Genomic DNA, 25186 nt, shown 5'->3' on the forward strand with positions numbered 1-25186 from the left:
GTCTTGCGCCAAAAGGAATAACAACTTCTAGAGTTCACCTTTTTGTTCCTTAAATGCCTGCCATTGCTTCTTCACTGTCTTTCCTTTCAGTAATATTTCTCAGTCCATCATAGCCAAGTCATGCCTCATACCATCATGGTTACCTTTATTGAGATTTAGGACCTTGGTCTCAGAATCACCTAATATCACCACCCTCCTTGACAAAGAATTCTACTGTATTATGTCACTCATCCCCAAGGGTTCTCTCACAACTAGATTGCCAACTAATCCTTTGTCATTGCACAATACCCAATCCAAGATGACCTGTTCTCTTGTTGGTTCATCAATGTGTTGTTCCAGAAAACTATCCTATATGCAGTCCAGAAATTCTTCCTCTATTGCACTGTAACTAATTTGACTCCCAATCTATCTGCAGATTAAAGTCGCCCATAATCACAGATGTTCTTTTAACACATGCATTTCTGATTTCCTGTCTAATGCTTTTCCCAACATTACCACCACAGTTTGGTGATCTGTATACCACCCCCACCAATGTTTTGCAATTTGTATCCTTTTTATTCTGTGACAACCAGAACTGCATGCAGTACCGTAAATGTGGCCTAACCAAGGTTGGATGCAGGTTTAGCATAACTACCTTACGTTTCAATTCTGTTCCTCCAGAAATAAACCAAGGTGTTTGTTTCTTTATTTTATGGTTTCGCTGACCTAGATATCTTCCCTGCAAATGTCTTGAGGGGAATTTGTACATCATTGTTTTGCTTCGGCTTGGAATAGTTTTAAACTCTGGGAGCAAGTGGGTCTGCTGACTAGAAAGTGAAAGGTCTGCACAGTACACAATTTAGCGTAGGTTTTGCTGCTAACTGCAAGAAGGTGTAGCTTCTGGCTAGGTTACAGTGCAGCTCTCCTCACCGCAAACACATAGCTGAAGCACCTATCCAAACAACTGATGGTCTGATGGAGGAAATACCAAGCAATCTGGAACCTCACCCACCCCCAGTGTCTAAACCACTTCCCAGGAGGAGAAAGCAGGCCAGCAGGAAGGAAATAAGCTAGGGGCAGGCACACACAACAGCAACTCCAAGCAACAAGGCCAGTCTAAGTTGAGATTTTCATAGAAAGGTTTGTACAGGAGGAGCACAGACATTGCACCTTTGGAGCCATCCAAATAAGTGGAAATTGTTACAGTGAGTTCACATGCCCACAGCCTCCTTTGATGCTCCCAAAACATCTGCTATTAGTAGACAGGAATTTCGGATTGCAAGCCAAAACAAATTCCGAATGGTAGTAATGCATTTTAGAAAAAGAACATTGCCTCCGGCACTGACTTCAGATGACAGAAACAGGGATGGTTTAGTAGGAAGTTTTAAACACGGGCTGAATGGATGCATGGTGGGATCCTCTGATGTGCTAAGGAGTTATTGACATTAAAACCGTGCTATCGATTCTTCCATTCCATTAGTGCTACCTCAATACCCTGTGTGGCATTGCTTGCTTCTTTTTTCTTGTTACCTTGAAAAGGGTTACCTGTAATCATGAGTGCGAAACATGTCAGTATTCTCCCCGAGAGGAAACAGAACTCCTCTGAAGTCACCAATTTGGAGGGGCAACTTTAGATAGTATGAAGATTGGAAGAGTGTTGTGGGACCATTGGTTTGCGGGCTGCGTTGCAGATGTGACAGTTTAATACAAACATAAGCAGAAGAAGCAGAAATAGGCCATTCGACCCCTTGAGCCTGCTCAGTTACTCAATAAGATCACAGCCGATCTGTTTGTGTTTCGAGTTCTATATTCCTGATAACCTTTGATTCCCTGTCTATCTCCACCTTAAAAATACTCAATGATCCCATCTCCGCCACCTTCTGACGCAAAGAGTTCCAAAGTGGCACAACCCTCTGAGAAAGTGGAAACGAGCCCAGTCTGTCCAATCTTTCCTTCGAAGACAACCCGCTCATTCCAGGTATTAATGTGTAAACGTCATCTGAACCGGCTCCAATGCATTTACATCCTTTCTTAATTAAGGAGACCAAAACTGCACACAGTATTCAAGATATTGTCTCACTGATGCCCTGTTAACTGCAGCATAACAGGATGATACTCTCCAAAAATATTCTAAGTGTTGAATTTGTGTGAAAGCTGGTTTTTTTTTAGCGGGAGCTCAAAAATGAATCTCCCACACTCTGCACTGCAGAGTGCACCAACATGAATCGTGCTATGGGGAGTGGGGGGGGCTATCCCCGCTGGAGAGGCTGCCTGCATAGTGCTGAGCAGCCCACCTTGCATGCGTCAATCTGTCCATGCCGAGATCAGCGCGTGCGCAGTGGCCCCTGTCTGCTGGCTTCTTGATTGTTGGTCAGGTCGATCACTGGCCAGCCCCACACCGCCAGCCATGCATCAGCCCCGACCCACGCACCAGGCTGACACCCCCCCTCCCCTCCCCCAATGAGATGGCCAGTCCTAATGGCTGGCCTCACTTCTCCTCCCCACTCCACTGATTTTGATTGCAGAGGGGCAGTGGGACCCCCTGTCCCCATTGATTGCACCCCCCCCCCCCCCCCCCCCCCCCACCAGACCTTGTGCCCCCAGAGACACATCCATCAGGATCTGCCTTCAGAGGTCCACCCCCCCACAATCAGGCCCGGTCCCATTAGGCCTCGCCACTTTGGCCCTGCCCATGACTGTTAGGCGGTGCCAATATTCCCCCTGTGCATTGGCACTTTGCCCCTTGGGCAGTGCTGGGGTCCCAGGCTGGCGATGTCAAGGTGGCAATTCACTGGGGGCTCTCTGCTGGCACCCGGCTCTCTGGAAGTCCTTAATTGCCCCCTTCACTCCAGTGGAGTCGGGCCACCAGCTGCCTGCAACTGGGGCGCTATAGTAATTTTCGCTGAAGTAAAATACTCCTGACTCGGTGGGGGCATGGATATGCTAGCGGGCCCGGAAATTTCAGTCCCGGACAGACTAATGGCATTTAAATTATATTAAAACTAGACCTTACATATATTATGCTGATGAGCTGACAGTGCTGGAAATCTAGGGCTGGAAGACGCACTAAGACCCAGATGCCCAGCATGAATGGGCTGCCACTAAAGTCTCCTGGCCTACTGCGCTAGCGCTGTGTAGTGGGATGGGAGAACCGCTCCCAACAGCTTTCCTTTTATATTCAATTCCATTCATAATAAAGAATAGCAGGCCATTAGCCGCCTTGATTACATGCTGTACCTGCATGCTAACTTTTATGACTCGTGTATGAGAATACCTAAGTTTAAGATTATTTATTAGTGTCACAGGTAGACTTAAATTAACACTGCATTGAAAATACTGTGAAGATCCCCTGGATCCCTCTTAGCTTGGAACTCCGCAGTCATTCTCCATTGAAATAATTCTCTGCCTTTTTATTACTCCTGCCAAAGTGAACAACTCCACTATTTCCACATATACTCCACCTGCCAGATTTTTGCCCACTCATTCTGTCGATCTATATCCATCTGCTAACTCCTTATGTTTTGTTGACAAAATACTTTCCTACCTATCTGTGTGTCATTGCAAATTTAACTACCGTGCCTTCACTTCCCTCATCTAAGTCAATGATGTAAAAAGTTCATGCTTATACAACCACTTCCTTGTTTTCAGTGAGCAGCTGATGGACCTTGATTCACCCCCTCAGCCCAAAGAATTTCTTTCTCAATTTCTCCCCATGAGTGATACACTAAGGAGATAGTATTTGGGTGATTGGTCATACCCTGCTGTTCTGCTGTAAACTAGCTGATTTGGAGGCTGACCAGCTGCCCCTAAGTTACCTATACCTGAAGAACAACTTCGTCAACAAAACTTCCAATTTCTCTTTGCTCTACAGAAAGATTTCGAGGAGCTTTTACAACTTTCTATGTTGTTAATCAGTCTCCACAAAAGAAAACTGCTGGTTCTCTATCAGTGATGCAATCTCCCTAATTTGCCCCCTACTCCCTCAAACACTGTACCGTCCTCCGGTGGAGTAATCACACATCGCAGACCCTTCAACCAAAAAAAAACACACTATCTTTTTATTTGTTTTTTTTATTCATTCGTGGGACATGAGTGCTGCTGGCTGGCCAGCATTCATTGCCCATCCCTAGTTGCCTTTGGAGGGCAGTTGAGAGTCAACCACATTGCTGTGGCTCTGGAATCACATGTAGCCCAGACCAGGTAAGGACAGCAGATTTCCTGACCTCAAGGGCACTAGTGAATCAGATGGGTTTTTCCGACAATGGTTTCATGGTCATAGGTAGATGCTTAATTCTAGATATTTTTTATTGAATTTAAATTCCACCACTTGCCGTGATGGGATTCGAATCTTTTACATTTTAGTCTGAAATGGAGTAGTTCTGAATTGGAGTTAGTAAAGAGCAAAATCCTGAGTTCTACACGTGTATGCTGCCTCTTGCAAAATTTAGGTTTGCTCATTGTGCCATTTCTTTTCCAGGTTTGTCGTCGTCTATTTCATTGGATGGGGAGCTTTTGCAGAATTGGCTGGCTCAGACTGTTCAAGTGAAGACAGAAAATCTCCTGAGCCATTGGTCTTTACACAGCCGCACAGGAAACGAAGAGACTACAAGCTTCCTGTCAGATAAACTTCTGCATGACGAGCAGTCGTTACTTAGCATTGGTTCAGTGAACCATGCTGGAGATCTTCAGTCAGAACCACCCTACGCACTGGAGAAAAAATCCAGGCACAAAGTAGGGGAAGACAGTAAGCCCAAGTCCCTGAAAGATTGTATGGGCATCATTCACACCAAGAATCAACATAAGAAACAGCCGAACTCTCCACTAGATGGCACATCCTGGCATGGTAACTCCAGTGAACTTTCCACCCAAGGCAGTTACACCAATGGGTCTAAAGGACCGGGGTCTAAAGCCAATGGAAGTCACAAAAGGGCCAGCGATGTGCGAAAGACCAGCAAAAAGCAGGCCTCCCATCATTCCAGTTCCAAGGCAGCTCTCCCCAGTACATCGCCAGTAAGGAATATCGGTGAAATTGGAGAACTGTTGGACTACTTTGAACCTGCTTCACCTAAACCCAGTTCTTCAGTTAAAGTGCCTAACACGTCCGCAAACCCCAAATCTTGGGTAACGTTCAAGATTCCAAAACCGCGAGAGAGCAGCAGGAAGTCACAAGTGCAGAAGCAGGATCTGGGAAACAAATATCAGCAGCTGAGCCCGGACAGAGAAAAAAAGCCCAAAGACATGTCCAAGGTGAAACGACTCTTCGACAATGAGACTGACGGCTATTTTTCTGATGCTGAAATGAGTGACTCGGACACGGAGTCTATGGCTAACAGGTCACAAAGGCTTCAGCGCTTGAATTCAGAGAGTGTGCACCGCAAATGTGGCGGAGAGGTGGTCAGAAGGAGCATTCTGGCTTCCTAAGCATCCAGACTGATTGGATAAAGAATAGTCAGGTGGTTCAAAATCTCCAGTCACTACTCTCGCACTCACTTCTGCTGATAATCTGACCTATGAAATGCTTACTCTGCAAGTTCCAACTCAATGGTTAAAGTTTCAGTGTCACTGCCTCTCTTTACTCTACCCTACAGCTGCCAGCCTAACAAGATTATCATGTGGTGAACTTTTAAAATTCTAGTCCGTAAAAGCCCTTTGAAATAGGGACTTAACTTGTCATAAACCAGCATGCAGTCAAAGTTACTACCTATGGTATATAGTGTGTAGTTTATGCCCTGGCGAAGGAATAATTCCACGTGAATGCCAGTTATTTGATGCCATGTACGTTCAGGCATTACATCACTGTCATATTTATTCCCCTCCTGTTCTGTGCATCGTCTACCCAATTCCTACATGGCTGTAGGAAAAGAGCCCTCCCCCCCCCCCCCCCAAAAAAGGAGTGAATCTTAACTAAAAATCAGACAAAAACTATACACTATATATTGTAAAGCTAAAGGGTTGACAGTCAGTTGAGGCAATGATTCAGTTTTTGAAAGTGTTATGCTACATTCATAAACCCATTCAAGCTTTAGTCTCAAGATTTGTGGCATCATCTAGAATTCTCGACTGAATCACTGCCTCCTAACTTGTCACCACCCGCCCGTCTGCTATCCCCTGCGCGATGTAGAAACATTTTGCCGAGTGTCGTTCTGGTTGTCGTGAAGAAATAAGAGGCTAAGCGGTCACCCTGCTCACTGTTCTGAGGGGTGTCCTTTGCTCTGTCCAGCTTGGCAATCTGTCTACATCACGTCGGCAGTCAGGTGGGAGAGGTTGCGTCCCCGTGATTGAGATTTTGAATGAGAAAGAAAAGCTACCGCTCGTTGATGGTCAAGACGTCGTGCAAGGAGAAAAATAAAAATGATTAGAAATTTGTGGCATTCGTCTTCGACTAAAAATAAAGCACAAAATGCACTTTTTGGAAGTCTGTCACAGTGAAGAAAGTGCAGACTTCGTCAGCCGTACAAGAGTCGCAAAGCAAAAGGGATTTTTTTTTAATGCTTTTTAGAAATTTTAGGAAGTAGCTAGGTGCTGGAAAAGAAAATTTCAATAGTATCAGATGTATACTGGGGTCTTGTACCCAGTAGCACAGTTCATTCTGTAATATTCTAGGTGTGTTATACATTGGTTATTACACTCATATCATGGTGTGTAACTATAATACACCTGAATGTTTACCCCGTAACAATACAAAATTTTTGCAGTTATGCCACAGAGCATAAAGTTTTGAAATTCGCCTCTCCACTATTTTAACAAATAAATTAATCTGTTTATTTTAAACAGGTTAACACTTCCACTAAAATAGCGAGAGAAATTCCAGGCAACATCCATACTCTGATATCCTAAGGCATTATTTCTGGATCCCAGTCTTTTATATGATATTCCCAGTAACACACACATATGTGTGTGGGATATATATATATATATATATATATATAGTGTCCTTACAGTGAATTATTAGGGCAGATGATGACTCAGCCTGCAGTTAAAGCACTATCATGGAGTTACAGATTTCTGTGGCTCTCACACAGTGACTGCTCCACTGCCATATTTGCTGTGGACTTGCTAAGTTACCCGCCTGAATCAGCCGGCAGCCACACAAATGTATGCAAAATGGGGTTCTTCGGAAGCTGCCACAGTTCAGAGGGCAAGGTGGGATAGCATGTGCTCTGTGCACATTCCATCCAGCTGGACTGTGTGGTGAAAAGAGGCCCCGGAAACAACTGAAGTAATTTCGTTGGGCCAGGAGAGGCAGGAGTGCTACTCAGGGATCCACAAAGATTATGTGGGCTGCTGCCGTTTCCTCATCCCGCAGCCCCCACAACCCTCCCTCCCAGACCTGCCTGCCTCTCAGCCTCTAAGCTCACTGATGCTGCACTGGCGAGCTGCAGCAAGAATGTCCGTTCGGGGAACACGGCTGACTGGCAGCATGGCGATGAGGCCTTCAATGGACCTTGCCTCCCACCAGCAGAATGCTCCCTGCATATCTCATGGCTGGAGTTGCAATCAACCCTATTATACAAGACATACACTCGTGTGTCATGTATCAGTAACACATTGTATTACACAGGTGAATGCTATATCTCGCAACACAGACTGTAATCTACCATATGTTACATATTTTCAGGTGTGTTCTATCTAGTAACACACAGGATAAACTGTACACAGCAGTGTGTTGAATACACACCAATTACACATTGTGCAATACCTGGTGTATTACATGGTCAAACCCTCTCAAGTATCAAACTTTCTAATGCTCTTTCAATGGTAGGATCAGCACCCAATTCCCTGCTGTACATTTTTACGGACATATTGGGTGAATGAAAGCTAAATCCAAAGGACAGTTGTTAATGTTCCAAATTTCCTCCTTTAGAAAGTCAATGACATAGATTCCAGCACAGATTTTCAGTGCCCCTTGGTAAGATTAACAGGCATGGGGTCAGCTTCTTTATGCTAGTAACACCCAGTTCTACCTCTACATCCTTCCCCTTGGTCCCACTATCATTTGTGCGCTATTGGACTGTCTATCTGACATCATATCATGAATGGGACAAACCCCATTAAGTAGACCCTTAGGCATTAGTTTCAGCCGTCCCCAAGCCTGGACCATTACCATTGACTTTGACTTTGTTCTCCTTCCCAGCCATTTGCTCAAACAGAATTTCCTCCAAAAGATTGCTTCTTTCCAATGTATTTAAACCTCACCCTTTTTGCTGCAAAACCCTTACTTACCCTTAGACTTGTTTTCTCTGATCTCCTCTTCCCTGGTCATTAAATGTCACCTGAGTCTAAACAAAATGTCCCCATTTATCACCAAATATCACCAAAGGCTGGAGTTAGACCTACTCCACAGAGGTCACTTTGCGGAATGTGCGATCAAAGCCTGTTTTGCACATGTAATTGGGGTTTCTGATGCTGTTACTTTGATGTAATATGGGCAAAGCTAAAGCAATGCAGAGGAATTCCCCATCTTCTGTCTCGCTCGCCCATCACCTTATCCGTGTTGACCTACATCGAACCCAGTCCTCCACCGTTTAAAATTTCAAACATTTAAGTTCTTTGTTATTTGTCGTCAAATCTCACCATAACTTTATCTTACTCCAGCCTTGTGTGATCTCCCTCTCCAGCCTTGTATGATCTCCCACACCCTTGAGCTCTCCAGCACTGGCCTTTTTTGATAAATGCTTTCCATTTAACCCACCATTTGTGCCAAGGCCATCAGCTAACTTGATGTTATTTGCGAGAACTTCTTCCCTAATCTTTGTTACTTTATGGTGATCATTTAGCAGAAATCTTTAGAAAATTAGCTTCATTCACATTGAATGAAAATTCTACAAAGCTTGCTATTAGTACCTGTGGCATTATAACTTCAAATCTCAACTTGTTTTAGCCTTTAAGCTTTACAACCACAACCAAGCTTGTGGTGAGAAAGTTGAAGGAAGACTTATGAGATGCCTGAGACAGACGATCACTCACGTTGTATTGTAAGCTAAAAGGTAACAAATTGTTTTGGGAAGCTTTTAATATTCACTCCCAAACTAGTCCTTTTTTGTTCTTAAACATGTTAATCATTGGATTTGTCAGTATAGTGTGGCTGACTACTTTTTCTTTTTTCCTTCTTGAAATCTTGCACAGAAGGCTTTTGTGACAGGAACTTCCTGTCAGCAATAGGAAGTGCTTGCAAAAAGAGCTTCCTGTCGATATTCAATACTTTTTGAAAACTCACAAGATGTGTTGTCAACCAGAGATGTCTAAACCAAAGTTACAGCACTGCTGGCCAATAAGAAACCACTGTGACTGACTCTGATCTTGAGTCAAGGTTACTTGTGGTTTTTAGCACCTCCAGTCTTGTAGAACTGACCTAAAGTAGCAAATGGCCACAATAACTAATTGAGATTCTCAATGGCTGGAACTCCCAACACGACTCCATTACAATGCACAATTTCGAATATACTCTTGATCCATTTTGATGCACAAGTCTCAAGTTGAATAAGTTCTGTATATCCACAAGGGCAGCAAAGCTACTTTCTTGTCCATGTTTGTATTCACTGGCAGTAATAAACACTTCTGGGTCAGCTCTGTGTGGCTGAGGGCTGACTCTTGAGTTTTACAGCATTGTGCTATACTGAAGCCTTCAATATTGTCTCCAATGAACCACTCCTGTTGCATCAAATAACATAACTAGTTTAAACTGGCCTTAATCCGAGGCCTGCTTCACAACACACTGCCATGAGAATTGCCCGATAAAATACAACCTAGAATTGCGAGAAATTATAAAACAGGGTTTATTTACTTAACTGTTTATATTAAACCACAGTTGTTATTCCATCCCTTGAAGTAAACAGTCAACAGACGTTGACTCCGCTGCGTTGTCTTAGTATTGCTGTCATGTGGATGAATATGTTGGATTGCTGCATTACTTTCACCGGGTTCCCTCTAAAGTAATTGGGATGCCTTGGTAAATAGCCACCAGTCTCTTTCCCTGCGCGTAGATAACTTTGGGAGGGTTGAAAAAAGTATGTAAATTACATGTGTGAATATCTGTTCTATTTAAGAAGTGTCTTGTTTGGAAAACAGAAGAGTCTGCACCCGCAATTTGCCACATGATGTGCCAAAAGTGAGTAGAGATGGAGTAACAATGCAAGGACTTCTACCGTCCATAACAAGGAAACGTTCTTCACCCACATTTGCTTCTCTCTCTGGGCATCCCATTTAGTTTGGGGCGATTCCTATATAACTGTCATGTAATGTTATCAAGGCTACCAGTGTCCCCACAAATACACTCTGTACCAATAACAATACTTCAAAAAGTGGTCATTTAAATATTTCATCTGAAGTTTACCATTCCAGCTTATGATATTGATGTTCTACATGGATATCTCATGAACACTTGATTCTTGTGTGAAAATGACACCAAATGAATGAAAGCTGAAATAGATGACACAAGGCATTGAACCCTCCAGCAATTGAACAATGCCAGGCTTGTTGTATGAATATATTTAGATCAAAACCAGACTGTTTGACACTTTAATATAGCTGATTGAATATCAGCGCTCTTGAACGTGGGTATCTCACAGGCCTTTGCAAAGGTTAGTTGATAAATTCATTGCATGATGCGGTATTAAGCTACGCAGACTAGGAAAATACATGTTTGATTCCCTGGTTTGTTCTGATCTAAGCTGGAGTAGTAGTTGATGAGCTGCAGTTGGCCTGCAGTGTCTCTAAGCTAGGGAAAGGAAGAAAAAAAATAGATTTGTCATTCCTGATTGGTGTCTAATGGGTGTACAGATTGAATGAGGTCAGAGCTCAGCAGTTAAGCTTGACCCTTTCAAATTACCATAATACTCAGTGTCTCAGCTCACATATGTGGATTGGCTGCTTGGACATGGTACAGCGTCTGGCATATGATTCCCCGGTGCGAGTCTTCAAGAGAGGAGGCGGAGAAAATTGGGGGAAAGTGGCATCAAGCATCAGCATCCCGCAATATGGATTTGTTAGTTTTAGAAACAAAGGTCTTACTGTTCCTGCGCTTTGTCTCAGATTATGGATAAGTTCAAAGAGACACTTTACTATGATAGCATAGTTTCAGAATATTAGCTGGTGCATGCTCTGTAGATGCAGAGACTCAGTTATGAATCCTAAATTGCAAAAATTGGCATTGCTTGCATCCTGTAGAGATCGGAGTTCCCTTAAAAGCTGAAGAGAATTCAGTTGTTGCCACACAAGCAATTAAATGTAGCAAAGTACTGTGATCTCAAATTGATTCTGTTGCTTCATTTTGTCACCACTTGATGCAGCCTGAAAATAATAGAACACTTATAAGCAACAAACCGATCCCTCAAAATCAGACATTTTTACAAAGAGAAGGGCTAGTTCAAGGAAAATGCAATTGGAAGCATCAGTTTCTCTAGAGACATTTAAATCCTGAAAGGGATCAAATTGAATTTTTTATTAAGATGTTAGGAGGAAATAGGAACACTTATACAAGGAGCTTGTCTTCCAGTAAAGTGGGACTTACTTGCCATTCTCTTTTGATCTATCAACTCCTTGGCAATTCCTATATGATGTAACATCTTGGAAGTAATGAAGGAATAATCGGGGATATTTGTTTGTGTTGGCCCATTGTCAACAATCCCTTTCAAACATAGCAAACATGCGATCCATTTCTTTCAAAAAAGTTACGAAATGAAACTATCACGTAAGTAAATGACACTTTATCGTGCACGCACAAGGCCCTATATTTCTGTCAGTTTCCAGGTGCCTGGTCTTCCTGGACTGAATGCCATCTGCAGTTGAGAGCACAATAGCTGTTTCTGCTCATGTAACAAACTCAGAGCTACAAGTGGGTGCATGAAAATGATCCAGGCATGACTGGCTCTCTGGCATTCTCAATGCTCTGGGAAGACAATTGGCCATTTCCCAACAGCTGAGATTGTCCGCTGCAGAGGAAACAGTTCTGTATTCCTGACAGCCATAGCATGCATTGCACAGTGCTCTTCCAATGCAATCAAAAAGGAGTTATTTCTTTTACTGAAAACTAGTCACAGTAAAGTGTGCACAACTCATTTTAACTTGCTAGGTGTACAGTTGAGTTAATCCTAGCTATTTAAAACTCCACGATTTTATTAGGAAGTCCATATTGCATTTGTCCATTTTTCTTCTTGGTTAGTGTTGTTCGTGTCCCATTCTGAACCTCATTATTCATGCAATGATCTGCCCTCCCAATTACTGGCAGTGGAAATCATGTGGCTGTGCACTTAAACACAAAAGAAAGTTGGTAGGGAGAAGAAAGAATGGTGATAAACTCCTGTAGAGCACAAGTGTACCAACTGTGAAATTATTTATCAAGCCCTCAACAGTAGTTCTTTATGGACCCATACTAATCCCAATAGTTGTCTGGGTCTGTTCACCCACAGACTCCTGCAACAAGAGTAAAACAACTTAAATGTGTTTGAGTTAAATGCTATTAGTACATTACAGTTTGTGTTTTTTCAGACTTTTCAGTGTATGCCTGTTTCCACTTGTTTGTTCACTCTCAGTTGAATAACTTCTCACACCTAGGATGGCAATTGTGTTTATTAACAAAACGAGTATAAGATTCTAGTCAATTTTCCACTTCAGGTATGCAAATCTAAAAATGGGTCTCCATGCCATGGATTTAATTTGATTTGGTTTATTATTGTCCTATGTATTAGTTAATATACAATGAAAAGTATTGTTTCTTGCATGCTATACAAAGCATAGAGAAGGAAAGGAGGGGATGCAGAGTGTCATTGTTTAAAGCATTGTTAGAGAGTTTAAAAGGGTTAGAATAAAGTCTTAGAAGCACAGAGCAAAAGTAAAGGTAGAATTAGAGGGTATGCTGGGCTCAGCTTTCAAGATGTCACCAGGTTCTGGTGCCACTTTGGGCAAAGGCTTTGAGTTCTTAATTTTTGTTTTGAAAAGCCATAAAAATCCAGGGTCAAATTCATGCACCGGCGTTTGTTTAGGGAGTACAGAAAAAAGACTAAAAAAATGAAGTAGGAAGAATTTCTTTAGTCAAAGAGTGGTTTGTGTTCCATTAATCTCTTGTCCAGGATAGGAAAAGCAGAAGTATGCAGCTGAATGTGTTGGTGTAGCTGAAAGATGAGCTGATAGTATTTTGGACAGCCAATCCTAGGGATTGAAGATCTACAAATCTTCAATGGGGGCAAAAGGATAGACTGGTTTTGGAGTAAATGCCTCAAATTTATTTTAATTCATCACTCGTAAACATTCAAGATCTTCCTAAGATGCTTATTTAAGTAAAATGGATGGTTTATCAAAACCACTTTGGAATGTAACTTTCATATACCAAAAAGCCATATTTTACCATTAACACGTTAATACTCACAGGTCCCTGCGCATGTTGCTGGCGGACCATGTTCCCTTAAGCAATGAGGAATAACACAAATGTGGTTGCAATTCTAGGATAATTATCTGGATTACAATGCTGAGAAGTACATATATATATACACATAGACACCATTAACAATAATGAAGTGTGTGTGCCCTGTTACTGTGCATCCTGCTGTCTTGCCATGCCATTTGTGTGACCCAAAATGGGCAGTGGCTCTCATGAACATATAAGCAAACATTAAGTAAATAAAAGCCTCAGTCATTTAATTTAAAAAAGGAAGACAGATGATGAGTATTGTAGACCAAAGGTAGATTACTCTTTGCTTGTGGAGGGAAAATCTTTGCCCAAACCAAGTGAGCAAAATACATTGAAAATATGAGGGGTGGGGGGGTGGTGCATGGGAGAAGCTAGTTGCCTGCCAGCTTGATTGATTGGGGTATGGCCTGTATTGGTAGTGGGGGGAGGATGGTGGTGATTGGGACAAGGAGAGGGAAAATAAACGTTCTAAGAGAAAACAAGTGAGGGGCTTCAGAATCTGGTCTGTCTTAAGATCTGGGTTTGAATTAAACTTGCTCAGTTCTTAGTGGGAGTGAATGCCGAAAGCATAATCCTAATTTGAAACAACATTTTTGCAGTGTTTCTGGCAGGCCTATTGATAGCTGGTGTGGGAATTAAAAAGCAACACTTGTACAGTAGCAGGCTTCTGTCTGGTTGAGTTTGAAGCTGGGAGACATGTTTGTATTACATCTAACTTGTACAGTTTTTGATCTGGGAGCAGCTAAAATGTCAAAAGAAAAGGAAAGTGTTTCAGACTTGCATTGATTAGTAAAAAGGTTTCCAAAAAAAACAAGCTTTTTTTTTAATATGCTATTTTGGTGGCCATGAGAATGTCAGAAGTAGGAACAAGGCCAAACGAACCCTGAAACCTGCCTGGCCGTTCTGTAAGGTCACAGCTGATATGATTTTTGTCCTCAACTCCACTTTCCTGCCTGCTCCCCATAACCCATGCCTCTCCTATAGTTCAAAATTCTGCCTCTTTCAGACTTTAATATAGTTTCAGCCTCCACTGCTCTTTCTGGAGTAGAGAATTCCAAAGGTTAGGAATATCTATCACATTGGACTGTCACAAATCATCCTGATGTTATGGTTTCTGAGATTTTTTTTCTCCAATAATCCCTCCAAGCATCTGCAGTGTGACTTACGCAAGCCTGGTTACCTCATCTCATCTTGGCTGTTAGATACCCACTGTTTTTTCCTGGAATGCATCTAGCTGAGATGTAGGCTCTATTCGCTATTTCTCAGAATGTTGAGTGGAGTGTGAGGAATTCTGGGCGCAAGTTTGCAACCAATAATCTAATTAAGTGGTTCGGATAGTTTGTGTGTGTGAAATGACGGATATCAGGGCTGGAATTTTATCGTGCCGCCTGTCATGGGAATGGGAGCGGCAAGCAGGAAAAGGTCCATGACCTCGGGCGGGATTTTCGGTTTTGGGATGAGCGAGGCCGTAAAATCCCGCCCTGAGAGTGCATTACAGACCGGAATCTAATTCAGAGGATCCTGTTGGTTTGCACGTGTAATAATAGACTTCCAGGAGAGGATCACAAGCTCGGGAGTTTGTGAATAAGCTGAGGAATGTATAGTTTTCACCCCTCTTGATTAGATTCTGGTCTTCAAAGCTCCTCCCTATCTGTTACTGTTTAAAGATATGCGCTGTTTTACTTTTAGGAGATGATTTCATTTGTGAAATTTATTTTTAAACTGATAGGTCTGAGTGCAGACGCTGTCTGCCAGTGCATCATTGATGTCAGATGGTGCTTGCACCTCAGGATGGTGAAGGTATCACTGCATTTTATTGGAAAATAACTCGCAACTAAGAAGTTCAAACACCAGTGTAATATTTTTGAAAAAACAACAACGCTTTATCAAGAAGGGGTAGCCGGTGCGTTAACATTGTGCTTGTTAGTTATCATTTTCCAGTTGTAGGATATGTAGACCAGTACAAATATTTCACACTTGATCATTGATTTGGAGTCATTACACAAGCCTTTCGAATGGTTGGCTTATGACTAATACTAACAAATTGAGGAAACTGATGAAATGACAGACATTTCAGAATGGAAATTCTGCACCAGTTTCTCAAATGGAGTCAATTTTAGACTCTAGATTACCTGTGCTTGCTGTATTAATGTAAAGGGCATATAGATTCGGTAATGTAGTGTAAACAGAGATATAGACAATATTTAAAACAAAACATTTTCCATATTCAGGTTCTGTTAGACTGTAGCAACAGTATGTACCATAGGAACTCCAGACCTTACTGAACACACTGCCTTTTACCAGTACTTGTTTCAATGTGCTTAAATAGTTAACAATATATTCACATACGCTGTTTGCTGATACTGTATTCCAATCCTAGACCATACTGCCTGCTGAGTAGTTTCTTCCGTCATATGTACTCATTACAGAAAACGCAAAAGAAAGGAATCTTGTCTGTTGTCCGAGTTAAGTTGCTGTCTGCGCTGTATGTACAATATTAAAACTCAGTGTGAGCTCTTGGGGGGGGTCACACAATTATGGCAAATGAGAGGCCATGTGTGTCTTGTTTCAAGGAAAAGCGATGTGCCATTTGTTAATAATAGAGAATAATGGAAATGATATATATAAAGAAGAAATGCTATTTTAAATTATTTTTGGCTTTTTTTTTGCAATATTTATTTTCTTGTATTAGAGTACTTATAAATCCTTTGTAGAGAAGAAATGTATTTTCCATTAGTGCAAAAGAAATCGTATAAACTGCAGATCTATTAATCTTTTGTACATTTTCCATGTCAGCGACCTTTAAAGCAATATGATGTATCAGAAGTTGTGTACTTTGTGTAACTACATTGCTGTTAGTATTGACTTGGAATTGCTAAGTCCTCTAATTGTCCCATTTTGGGTCTCAGTTGGAGCAAAGTTGCATTTCAGAGTCTTGAGAGAGTGAGACTCTCAACAGAAAGAACTTGTACAGATAGAGAAAGACTGTACAGAGAGGGACCCTGTGCACAAAGAGAAAGAAATTGCTGATTACTGAGTTTGATAACTTGGCATTTGTCAGTTCATTGGCAGCATACAATCAATAAAGCAGTGTTTTACAAGTAAACAGTTGTCTTCCAATTTTTTTTCACCCACTTCTCTCCCTTCTAACCCTGAAGCCAATGAGTTACACTGGAATCCTGTTGTATGTGTATGGTAACTCATCCAAGAAGTTCGTCGGCTGTCAAGTGTGATATTGGGCAGATTTTTTGATTCCTGTCGGAAGCAGAAAGCGTAAAAATTAGCATCAGAGAGCAGCGTGTTGAGTTGTCAGCATATTCCCACCTCTGGGCCATTTTTGTTCTGGGAGGAGCTTTTCTATTAATTCTTGGGTTAATTTTTTTGTTTTATTCATACGTGGGACAGCATTTGTTGCTGAATCTTAGTTGCCTCTTGGAGGGCAGTTGTGATTTGGTCACATTGCCGTGGCTTTGGAGTCGCATGTAGGCCAGACCAGGTAAGAATGGCAGATTTCCTTCCCTAAAGGACATCAGTGAACCATTGTTTTTCTGACAATGGCAATGCATTTCATGGTAATCAGTAGATTCTTAATTCCAGATTTTTTTTATTGAATTCAAATTCCACCGTTTGCCATGGTGGGATTCGAACCCGGGTTCCTGGAATATTGGCTGAGTCTCTGGTTAATAGTCTAGCGATACCACTAGGCAATCGCCTCCATTGCACATCACTGTTTACCCTTGATAAATGGTGGTGAACTATTCAAAGCAACTGAGGTGATCTGCTGTGCCATTTCAGTGAACAGTTCAGGCTCAACCATATTGCTGTGGGTCTGGACTTACATTCCCTAATGGATGTTAGCGAACCAGAACGTTTCCTAACAAGATCTGATAATTTTCTGTGGTAGCCTTCTATCTTGGATGGTCAACTCTATGTTAAGCATCAGTCAATGTGGCTCAGGAGCCCCACTTTGGAGGAGTGGGCACTGTTGCACTTTGATACGAAGGAAGACATGGGCTGAGTAGATGCATGATTCTCTGGCCTTTGTTGTCTGTGGGTCCTATTCCCGAACACTTGAATATTCATACCTGTTCACCTCTTCCAATGTCCCTCCCAAACATTCAACCTCCAGAGGTCATGGCCAGCAGCGACTGTCTCGTAATTGTCACCATCCGCCATCTTCATATTTTCCTTTCAGGTGCCCATATGATGGAGGTATTGATGCCCAGGAGGTCATGATCCAGGGGTCCATTCACCATACAGAAGATCTTTGGATATGCAGTAATATTCAGCTGATGAATTTGGCCCAGCCAATGCATTACAAAACGTGGCCAAGCCCTTCACATTATAAAATTGCTAAAATCTGGGAATAACAGAACAGTATTATTCCAGGACTTCTAAATGTGGCCAGTGCAGCTTTCCAGTAAGTAACAGGTTGGCTTAGCAATGAGTTGATGGAATTAGCACACTCCCAGGACCTTTGAGTTGGTGAACCTGTCCTGCCAATGGATGCAGAAAATACATCTGAGACAGCGAAGGTGGGTACTTTTCACTTTTTCTCCTATCTAGCGTATGTTGGCTAGGTCTCACCACTGTGGAGGAGTACATGGAGGAGCAGACTTGTTAGATGGGCTATTTGGCATTCTCAGTCAGGTTGCTGTTGTTCCCCACTCTCCTGCTCAACTTGGACGTAACAGCTGGAGCTTTTACAATGTGAGCGCTGATTTCAGCAACAATTGATGGTGATTGGGGAGTACATTTCTGGCCACCATAGCAGCTTTTGACTCCAGATTTAATTCATTGAATTCATATTCCCCAGGTGCTGTGGTAGGATTTGAACTCTTATTGCTGGATCATTAACCTAGGCCACTGGATTATCAGTATTATCTAACCACCGTGCTGTTATACCCACTGAGCTTTAGCTTAGATCTAGGCCGTAAATGTCTGGCTGTTCCCGCCAGCAGGATCTTCGGGTCCCACTAATGGCAAACCTCTGCCATGGGTACCTTGCCAGCGAGGGGTCCTTACAACAAGAAACCCCCTTGATAACAGTGGGACCGGCAGATCTCACTGCCGGGCAATGCCAGGCTGCCTCAACAAAACATGCAGCACAGGGTGTGGAAAATCCCACCTCAATCACCACCAGGATACAATGATGGTCCTCTGCTAAACATGCTGTGCTCTTGTACTAGACAGGCAGGGCACAAATGAGGAATTGATCACTTGATATTGATCGAGTCCTCACGTTATCTTCTCAAAACCCCGGGGACACTGAGAAAATAAAGTAACGCCTCGATTGATATCAAATGAACCCCACTGGACAGTGCACGTGTCCCAGTGTCAGATGAGACTGTGGCCTTCTACCACTCTTATAATTTATAAATACTCTACTAAGACTTCATAAATGTGCAGGAAACATTTCAAAGCTGCACAGGAAAACATGGGATGGAATCATCCTGTTTTAGCTACTGAACACTATTACCACCCACTTAGTGCTTGTGATGAATGGTTATTTCGAAATTAACCCTACTTCTGGTAAAACTGCCATAATTCATGTACGTACCGTTAATTACTTATAGTTGTAACGCAAAATCAATCATTCAGTGAGTAAGTGACCAATTAAAGCAATCGCTAAGAGCGTGCTGTGTAAATCAAGCTGTAGTTTTTCAGTATATTTGTGTATGTAAACATATGCACGGTGAAGCTTAGAGAAATGACTACCAGATCACAAGCCTTCAAGTATACCATGAGGCATACAATATTCGAAAAATTTATAGACCTTGTTGAGATTTATCTACAATGACTGGGATACAATAATGAAATAGTTTGGGGGATATTACATAAAGTGTGCCATTTTCACTGAAGAGCAGTAATGTTTTTACAATATTTAAAATAACCTCACATTCTGCAAGAACTAACTATGCAACTCAGATGCAAACAATACTGCAGTGCTTCACAGCTACTCCTGAATTCCCCCGCACATCTCCTTTCATTTTCCCAAGCCCACTTCTTCACATTATTCTTTTTCCTCTTCATGGGATACAAGTCAGTCCCCTCTCCCCTCGCCATCATCTTGCTCTGTTTCCTTTCATTCCTCCAAGTGCAACTTGCCTATTAGTTACTGGAAGGCTGTACAAACCGTATTTCGATGTTGGAGAATGATATTGTTCTCCTATTTCCAGCTTGTAACAGTTGTAACATGAATGATGGTTTATCCATTTTGAACTGCCAAATCTCAGGTTTCATTCAAAGGATGGAATTTATACCAGCTCTGATGCAAAGACTTAAAAAGGCTAAATTCATTTGATATGGTATCTGAGGAAGTTTGTGACAGGTAACTGGGGAAAGAGCCTGATGAAGGAGCAGTGCTCCAAAAGCTCGTGATTCCAAATAAACCTGTTGGACTTTAACCTGGTGTTGTAAGACTTCTTACTGTGCCCATCATCAAGATTGCCTATTTGTATCTCCCCAACATTACATTAGCCTGCCCTTGCCCCAACTCACCTGTTACTGACACGCTCATCCATCACCTTGTTACCTCGAGATTTGATTATTCCAACCATTTCTGGCTGATGCCCCACATTTCACCCTCCCTGAAATTGAGATCTTACAAAGTTCTGCTGTCTGTGTCCATTCGCTCCAGGTCACATTCACCCAACACCTTGAAAACCTATATTGTCTTCTGGTTTAAGCAATGCCTTATTTCTAAAATTCGCATCCTTGTTGAGTGGCACAGTGGTTAGCACTGCTGCCTCACAGTGCCAGGGACCCAGGTTCAATTCCAGCCTTGGGTCACTGTCTGTGTGGAATTTGCACGTTCTCCACGTGTCTGCATGGGTATCCTCCGGATGCTCCAGTTTCCTCCTACATTCCAAAGATGTTCAGGTTAGGTGGATTGGCCATGCTAAATTGCACTCTAGTGTCAGGGGGACTAGCAGGGTAAATACATGGGGTTAGATGGAAAGAATCTGGGTTGAATTGTGGTCGGTGCAGACTTGATGGGCCAAAGGGCCTCCTTCTGCTCTGTAGGGATTCTATGTTTACAAGTACCTCTCTGTCTTCATTTGACCTTATGTTTGCAGTTTCTTCCAGCTCCACAACCATCTAAGAATACTGAGCTGGCCTTTTCTAGCCTTTTCTTGGCAAACCCAATGTAATCATTCCAACATTGGTGGCCTTAGCTTCAGCAGCCAGGGCTCTAATCTCCGGAAATCTCTTCATAAACCTCTCTAGCGTTCATGAAGCTGGCTCATCATCACCTACTTGAGGACAATTATGGATCAGCAATAAATGCTGGTCTAGCCTGGCTCTGGTAAGCCATCTGGAGGGGAAGGGTTTGATGTGCGAATAAGGGGAAACCCAATGTTTCTTTGAGTAATCAGAAGGAGCAGGAAAAGCAGTGGGGTTGAATGGATGGGTGGAATGTAGCTCAGGTTAACCCCAAAGGTCTGGCTGATGCCATATAGGCCTGTAGTGGGACTTAAACTGGCTGGGTGACCTTGATGCAAAATCCAGCTGCAAATCAAGCAAACCCTTCCCCTCCCCAATAGTTGTAGGAGGCTGCAGAAGAGGAAGCTGCAAATCTATTGAAAGTTACATTCTTATGAAGACAGATGGGGCAGGAGTGCCCAGCCTGGATGCACAAACATATTGCAAGCCAAGCTCACCTCCCCCAACCTGCCACCCTCAACCACCAGCTTTGTCTCACTCCCATCCTTATGGCAGGTCAGCTCAATGCTGGAATTTTTCAGGCTAAATCTGCAAGTTGTATCAGGATCCAATTTGGCACCCATTTGAGCCACAAGTCAAGTTATCACCCTCCTCACCTCCCCATCCCCATGTTCTGTCTGCTTGGCATGAAACTGTCAGCTATCTGATAAGTTGCTGATTACTAAGCACCTTGTGTTGCAATTTAAAAAGCAAATAATTCAATTACTATTGTTTGTACAATTTGGGGTCAATCTATTAACTGATTAGTTTAATTTGTGTGAAGAGTGAGTATTTTTGAGAAGGGTGTTTCAGGAATTCAAATCTAATCAGTGTCCAGCTCTCAGGAGGATCTTATTAAATGTGATGAAGGGTGCTGGTCAACACAACTGAGGGCTCATTAGAACTGGGTCTTTTGATGACTAACCTATATTTTCACTGGCTCACTGATGTCTTTCTTTAGAAATCAATAGTATTTCCCGTGTCTGTAATTTTCATAAGACTGAATTTCAACAGCACACATAACATTCTTCCAGCAGATCAATAATGAATTGACCAGGATTATATAAATACAATTAGTGTAGACATCTAACATCCCATTCATCTGTATTCACAGGACTCCCTGAGATGTGACAAGACACCGCTACATTCCAAACCCCTGACCTCTACCACCACAAAGAGCAAGGACGGCAGGCACATAGGAACACCACCACCTGCAAATTCCTCTTGAAGCTGTACACCGTCCTGACTTCAGAATATATCACTGCTTCCTTGTGACAGGGTCAACATACTAGAGCTCCTGATGGAAGTTGCCACACTGGAAAACTTGCAGCGGTTTAAGAAGGGAGTTCACCTCCACTTTTTCAAGGACATTATAGGATGGGCAATAAAGATTGGCCTTGCCAGTGATGTCTACATCCCCAGAACAAACAAAAAGAGCGATTCAGACAAAATTCTATCCTGCGCTGTGTAGGAGGCATTTATAAATGCAGTAATAATAGGGTTGCATATATTGGCTGCAGTACCTCTAGGTTAGGTGAAAGAATGATGACCCAGAATTCCTGCTTCTGATTGCTACATAACATCTACTAGAAATATAAATGCCAGAAGGGAAGAAAATTGTTTAAAAAAACTTCCCAAACATAGTATTTCCAACTAGAGTACAGTTCATTCATTGCATGAAAACTTTCTAAAATATAGATTGGCTAGCATTCATTTTCCATTATTTTACGTGGAAGCATTTCTGCCATCCACTTCCTTCCAATCTCCTGATGTCTAAGGCTAGTGTCTTCCATGATTGGTCAATTTGAAATTTGCAAACTTATGCATGAATTAATTAGCTTATTTTTTACTGTCACAAGTAAGGCTTACATTAACATTGCAATAAGTTACTGTGAAATTCCTCGAGTCACCACACTCCAGCACCTCTTAGGCTCAATGCACCTAACCAGCATGTCTTTCAACCTCTGGGAGGAAACCCACGCAGGCACGGGAAGAACATGCAAACTCCACACAGACAGTGACCCAAGCCGAGAATTGAACTCGGGTTCCTGGCACTGTGAGGCAGCGGTGCTAACCACTGTGCCACTGTGCTACCCCAGTGAGGAGAAGACAATCAGGAGAAGTTACTTTCAAAGTCTAGATTTGGGACCAGTGGGTGAAGGCGGGTAATGCTGCTGGTTTTAGCTTCAGCCAAAAAAGTGTTGGCTTCAATTCTGCCATCATGGCCCACAACTTTTCTGGTGGGTTGGGTTTGGGAGATGCATGTCACCGGCCTTGTTGCAGGCATGTTGCACATGCACGGGGAAGGCACATGCATCTCCCAGACCCAGCGAACGCTTGTAGGCCAGACCGGCTGGATGCCAGCAGGAAGGCAGGTAAGTCATTTGAATCTGCTTTTAATATGTTTTAAATGTAGTTTGAATGTAATTTTTGGGAACTTACTGGTCCCGATTGAACCTCCCACCCCACCAGGAGTACTTCCTTCTGGCAGGATTCAGACTAGCTGCCCACGTTCGGAGACCTAGCAGGAGACTTTGCTCTGGGGAGTGGGGGTGGGATCAGGCCCATCAGGGGGTCTGGCGGCAGGGGAGCAGTGACCCCTGGGCACGAATACAATGACAGTGCCAGCCTTTGCCCCTTGGCACTGCCCAAGGGGCAAAGTGCCCATGCCTAGGGGGCACGTTGGCACTGCCCACTGGGCATTACCTACTGTGGGCAGGGCCTAGTTGGGGGGGCCTGTCCCACAGCCACTGTGCATGGCGATCGGTCTGTGATGGAGGGAGGCGAGCTATTGGGGAAGGCTGGGGGGAGTGCGTGGTCTCCTGGGTGGGGTTGTGGAGGGGAGGGGAGGGGTGGAGTCTGACCCAGGGTGGGGAGGTGTCTGCCGGGGTGAGGGGAGTGGGAGGATTGTCACTTCTGAGCGGGTGGGCTGGACATTGGGATGCTCTGGGGCGGGGGGGATGCAGGTTTGGCCCAGGAATTGTTGTGGGAGGAGATAGAGGAGCAGCACTGTGGGGGTCCTGGGCTGGCAAGTGATCGAGCTGGCCAGCAAACAGGGAATCTAACAGATCAGGATCACTGCACATGCACAGAGTTCCAGAATTGTCAGATGCTGGCATGAATAGGCCCTGCTTCCCTGGGTTTTTAACAAGATTCACAATTGGGACCTCTGCAGTACACAGAGTGAGGCGATTCAGGTGAGAAGCTGAACTGACAAAACAGTCGGGATCTAGAACAGTTTTCCCGCCAATTCAGCACTTTTGGGAGAATCACGGCTGTTGTTGACCAGATTAGGATCAGATATGAAATGAAGGAAGCCTAAAACTCTTCAACAAATTCAAGGTAGAACTTAAGTTTTTATGGGAAGAAACAAGTGTGCAGGGTTGGAAGTGAGTGGGGAACGTCTTAGTTAACTATTAATGGGTGGATTCAATGATACTTCAGAAGTTTGGACCGGAATTTTACAGCCTCGCGCACCCCATATCGGGGCAGGTGAGGCTCGCTGAACGGAAATCTCCATTGCCCTTGGGCAGGATTTTACAATCTTGCCTGAGTGAGGTAGTAAAATCCTGCCCTAGTTAGTGTTCAAATTTGGGAAAGGACACATAGATGACCATACGTACACTGATCAAGAATACATGGCAGAGATTGACAAACAAAAGTTGTTAACGTGAAAAAATGGACAGCCAGCTGAGGGTAATCTCAGTATTTCAGTACCTGAAGTGTTTACCTGTTTCTGTAAATGGTTCTATCATTGATTGTAACCATTATAAAGGAACTTTTGAGAATTATAATAGTTGAAAGCAAATTGTTTACATGATTGATGCAGTAAATCTTGCTTTTCCTGACAGGGGCCTCAATTTCCAGACAAAGAAATCTTTCAATAGTCTACAAGGCATCTCTATTAGAGAGATAGAAACTTGGCTTGATTTGATTTGATTTATTACTGTCACATTTATCAGTATACAGTGAAAAGTATTGCTTTGTGTATATTATACAGACAAAGCATGACATTCATAGAGAAGGAAAGACTGCAGAATGTAGTGTTGCAGTTATAGCTAGGGTTAGCTGTGACGTCCTGCAGGCTTCAAGCAGTCCCTCCACTCCACCCTTCTACAGGTGGCCCACACTCCTGAAAATTAACTCCTACAGCCTAACAATCACTAACTCTGCTCTTTTAAATTTACTTGCAGATCTAGAAACCCTCTGACCTCCGAAGAAAGACCCCGACCTGGCAGTGACCCAGCAGATCCCAACACATGGACCCAACCACCAGCTCATCCGCGACCATGACCCCAGGGAAGTCATCCACTTACCAGCCTTCGATCCATCCATGCTGGAGCATGGTGTGAATATCCATTGACCAGCAAAGCCAAAGCGCAACCCCGGAGTGACCCAGAACACCCGACTGCACAAACCCATCTACCGACGCAGGGACCACAAGCAAGGCAACAAATCCTCCATCCACGCTGACCAAAGTGAAGAACCTCATTGGACACACCTATATCCTTAATACCGCATACCGCTCTCACAGCCTCCCAGGCTCAAAAAGAAGCAGACTCCCCAGGAAGCGTGGAAACATGCAGGCCTGCAGGT

General features: G+C 43.1%; 1 protein-coding gene across 6 annotated transcripts in view; it reads left to right on the forward strand.

Annotated features, from left to right (window-relative positions):
- jade2 (jade family PHD finger 2) overlaps positions 1 to 16490 on the forward strand; it is a 162202-nt gene extending 145712 nt beyond the window's left edge. For all 6 annotated transcript variants that reach the window (XM_080201440.1, XM_080201435.1, XM_080201441.1 and 3 more), the window contains one exon: positions 4457 to 16490. In XM_080201440.1, the coding sequence (XP_080057566.1) occupies positions 4457 to 5400 (944 nt within the window). In that variant the 3' untranslated portion in view covers positions 5401 to 16490. The remainder of the gene's footprint in view (positions 1 to 4456) is intronic.
- Positions 16491 to 25186: the final 8696 nt, after the last annotated feature.

Source organism: Carcharhinus amblyrhynchos, chromosome 13 (genome assembly GCF_965287045.1).
Source record: "Carcharhinus amblyrhynchos chromosome 13, sCarAmb.v2.hapA, whole genome shotgun sequence".
NCBI lineage: Eukaryota > Metazoa > Chordata > Chondrichthyes > Carcharhiniformes > Carcharhinidae > Carcharhinus > Carcharhinus amblyrhynchos.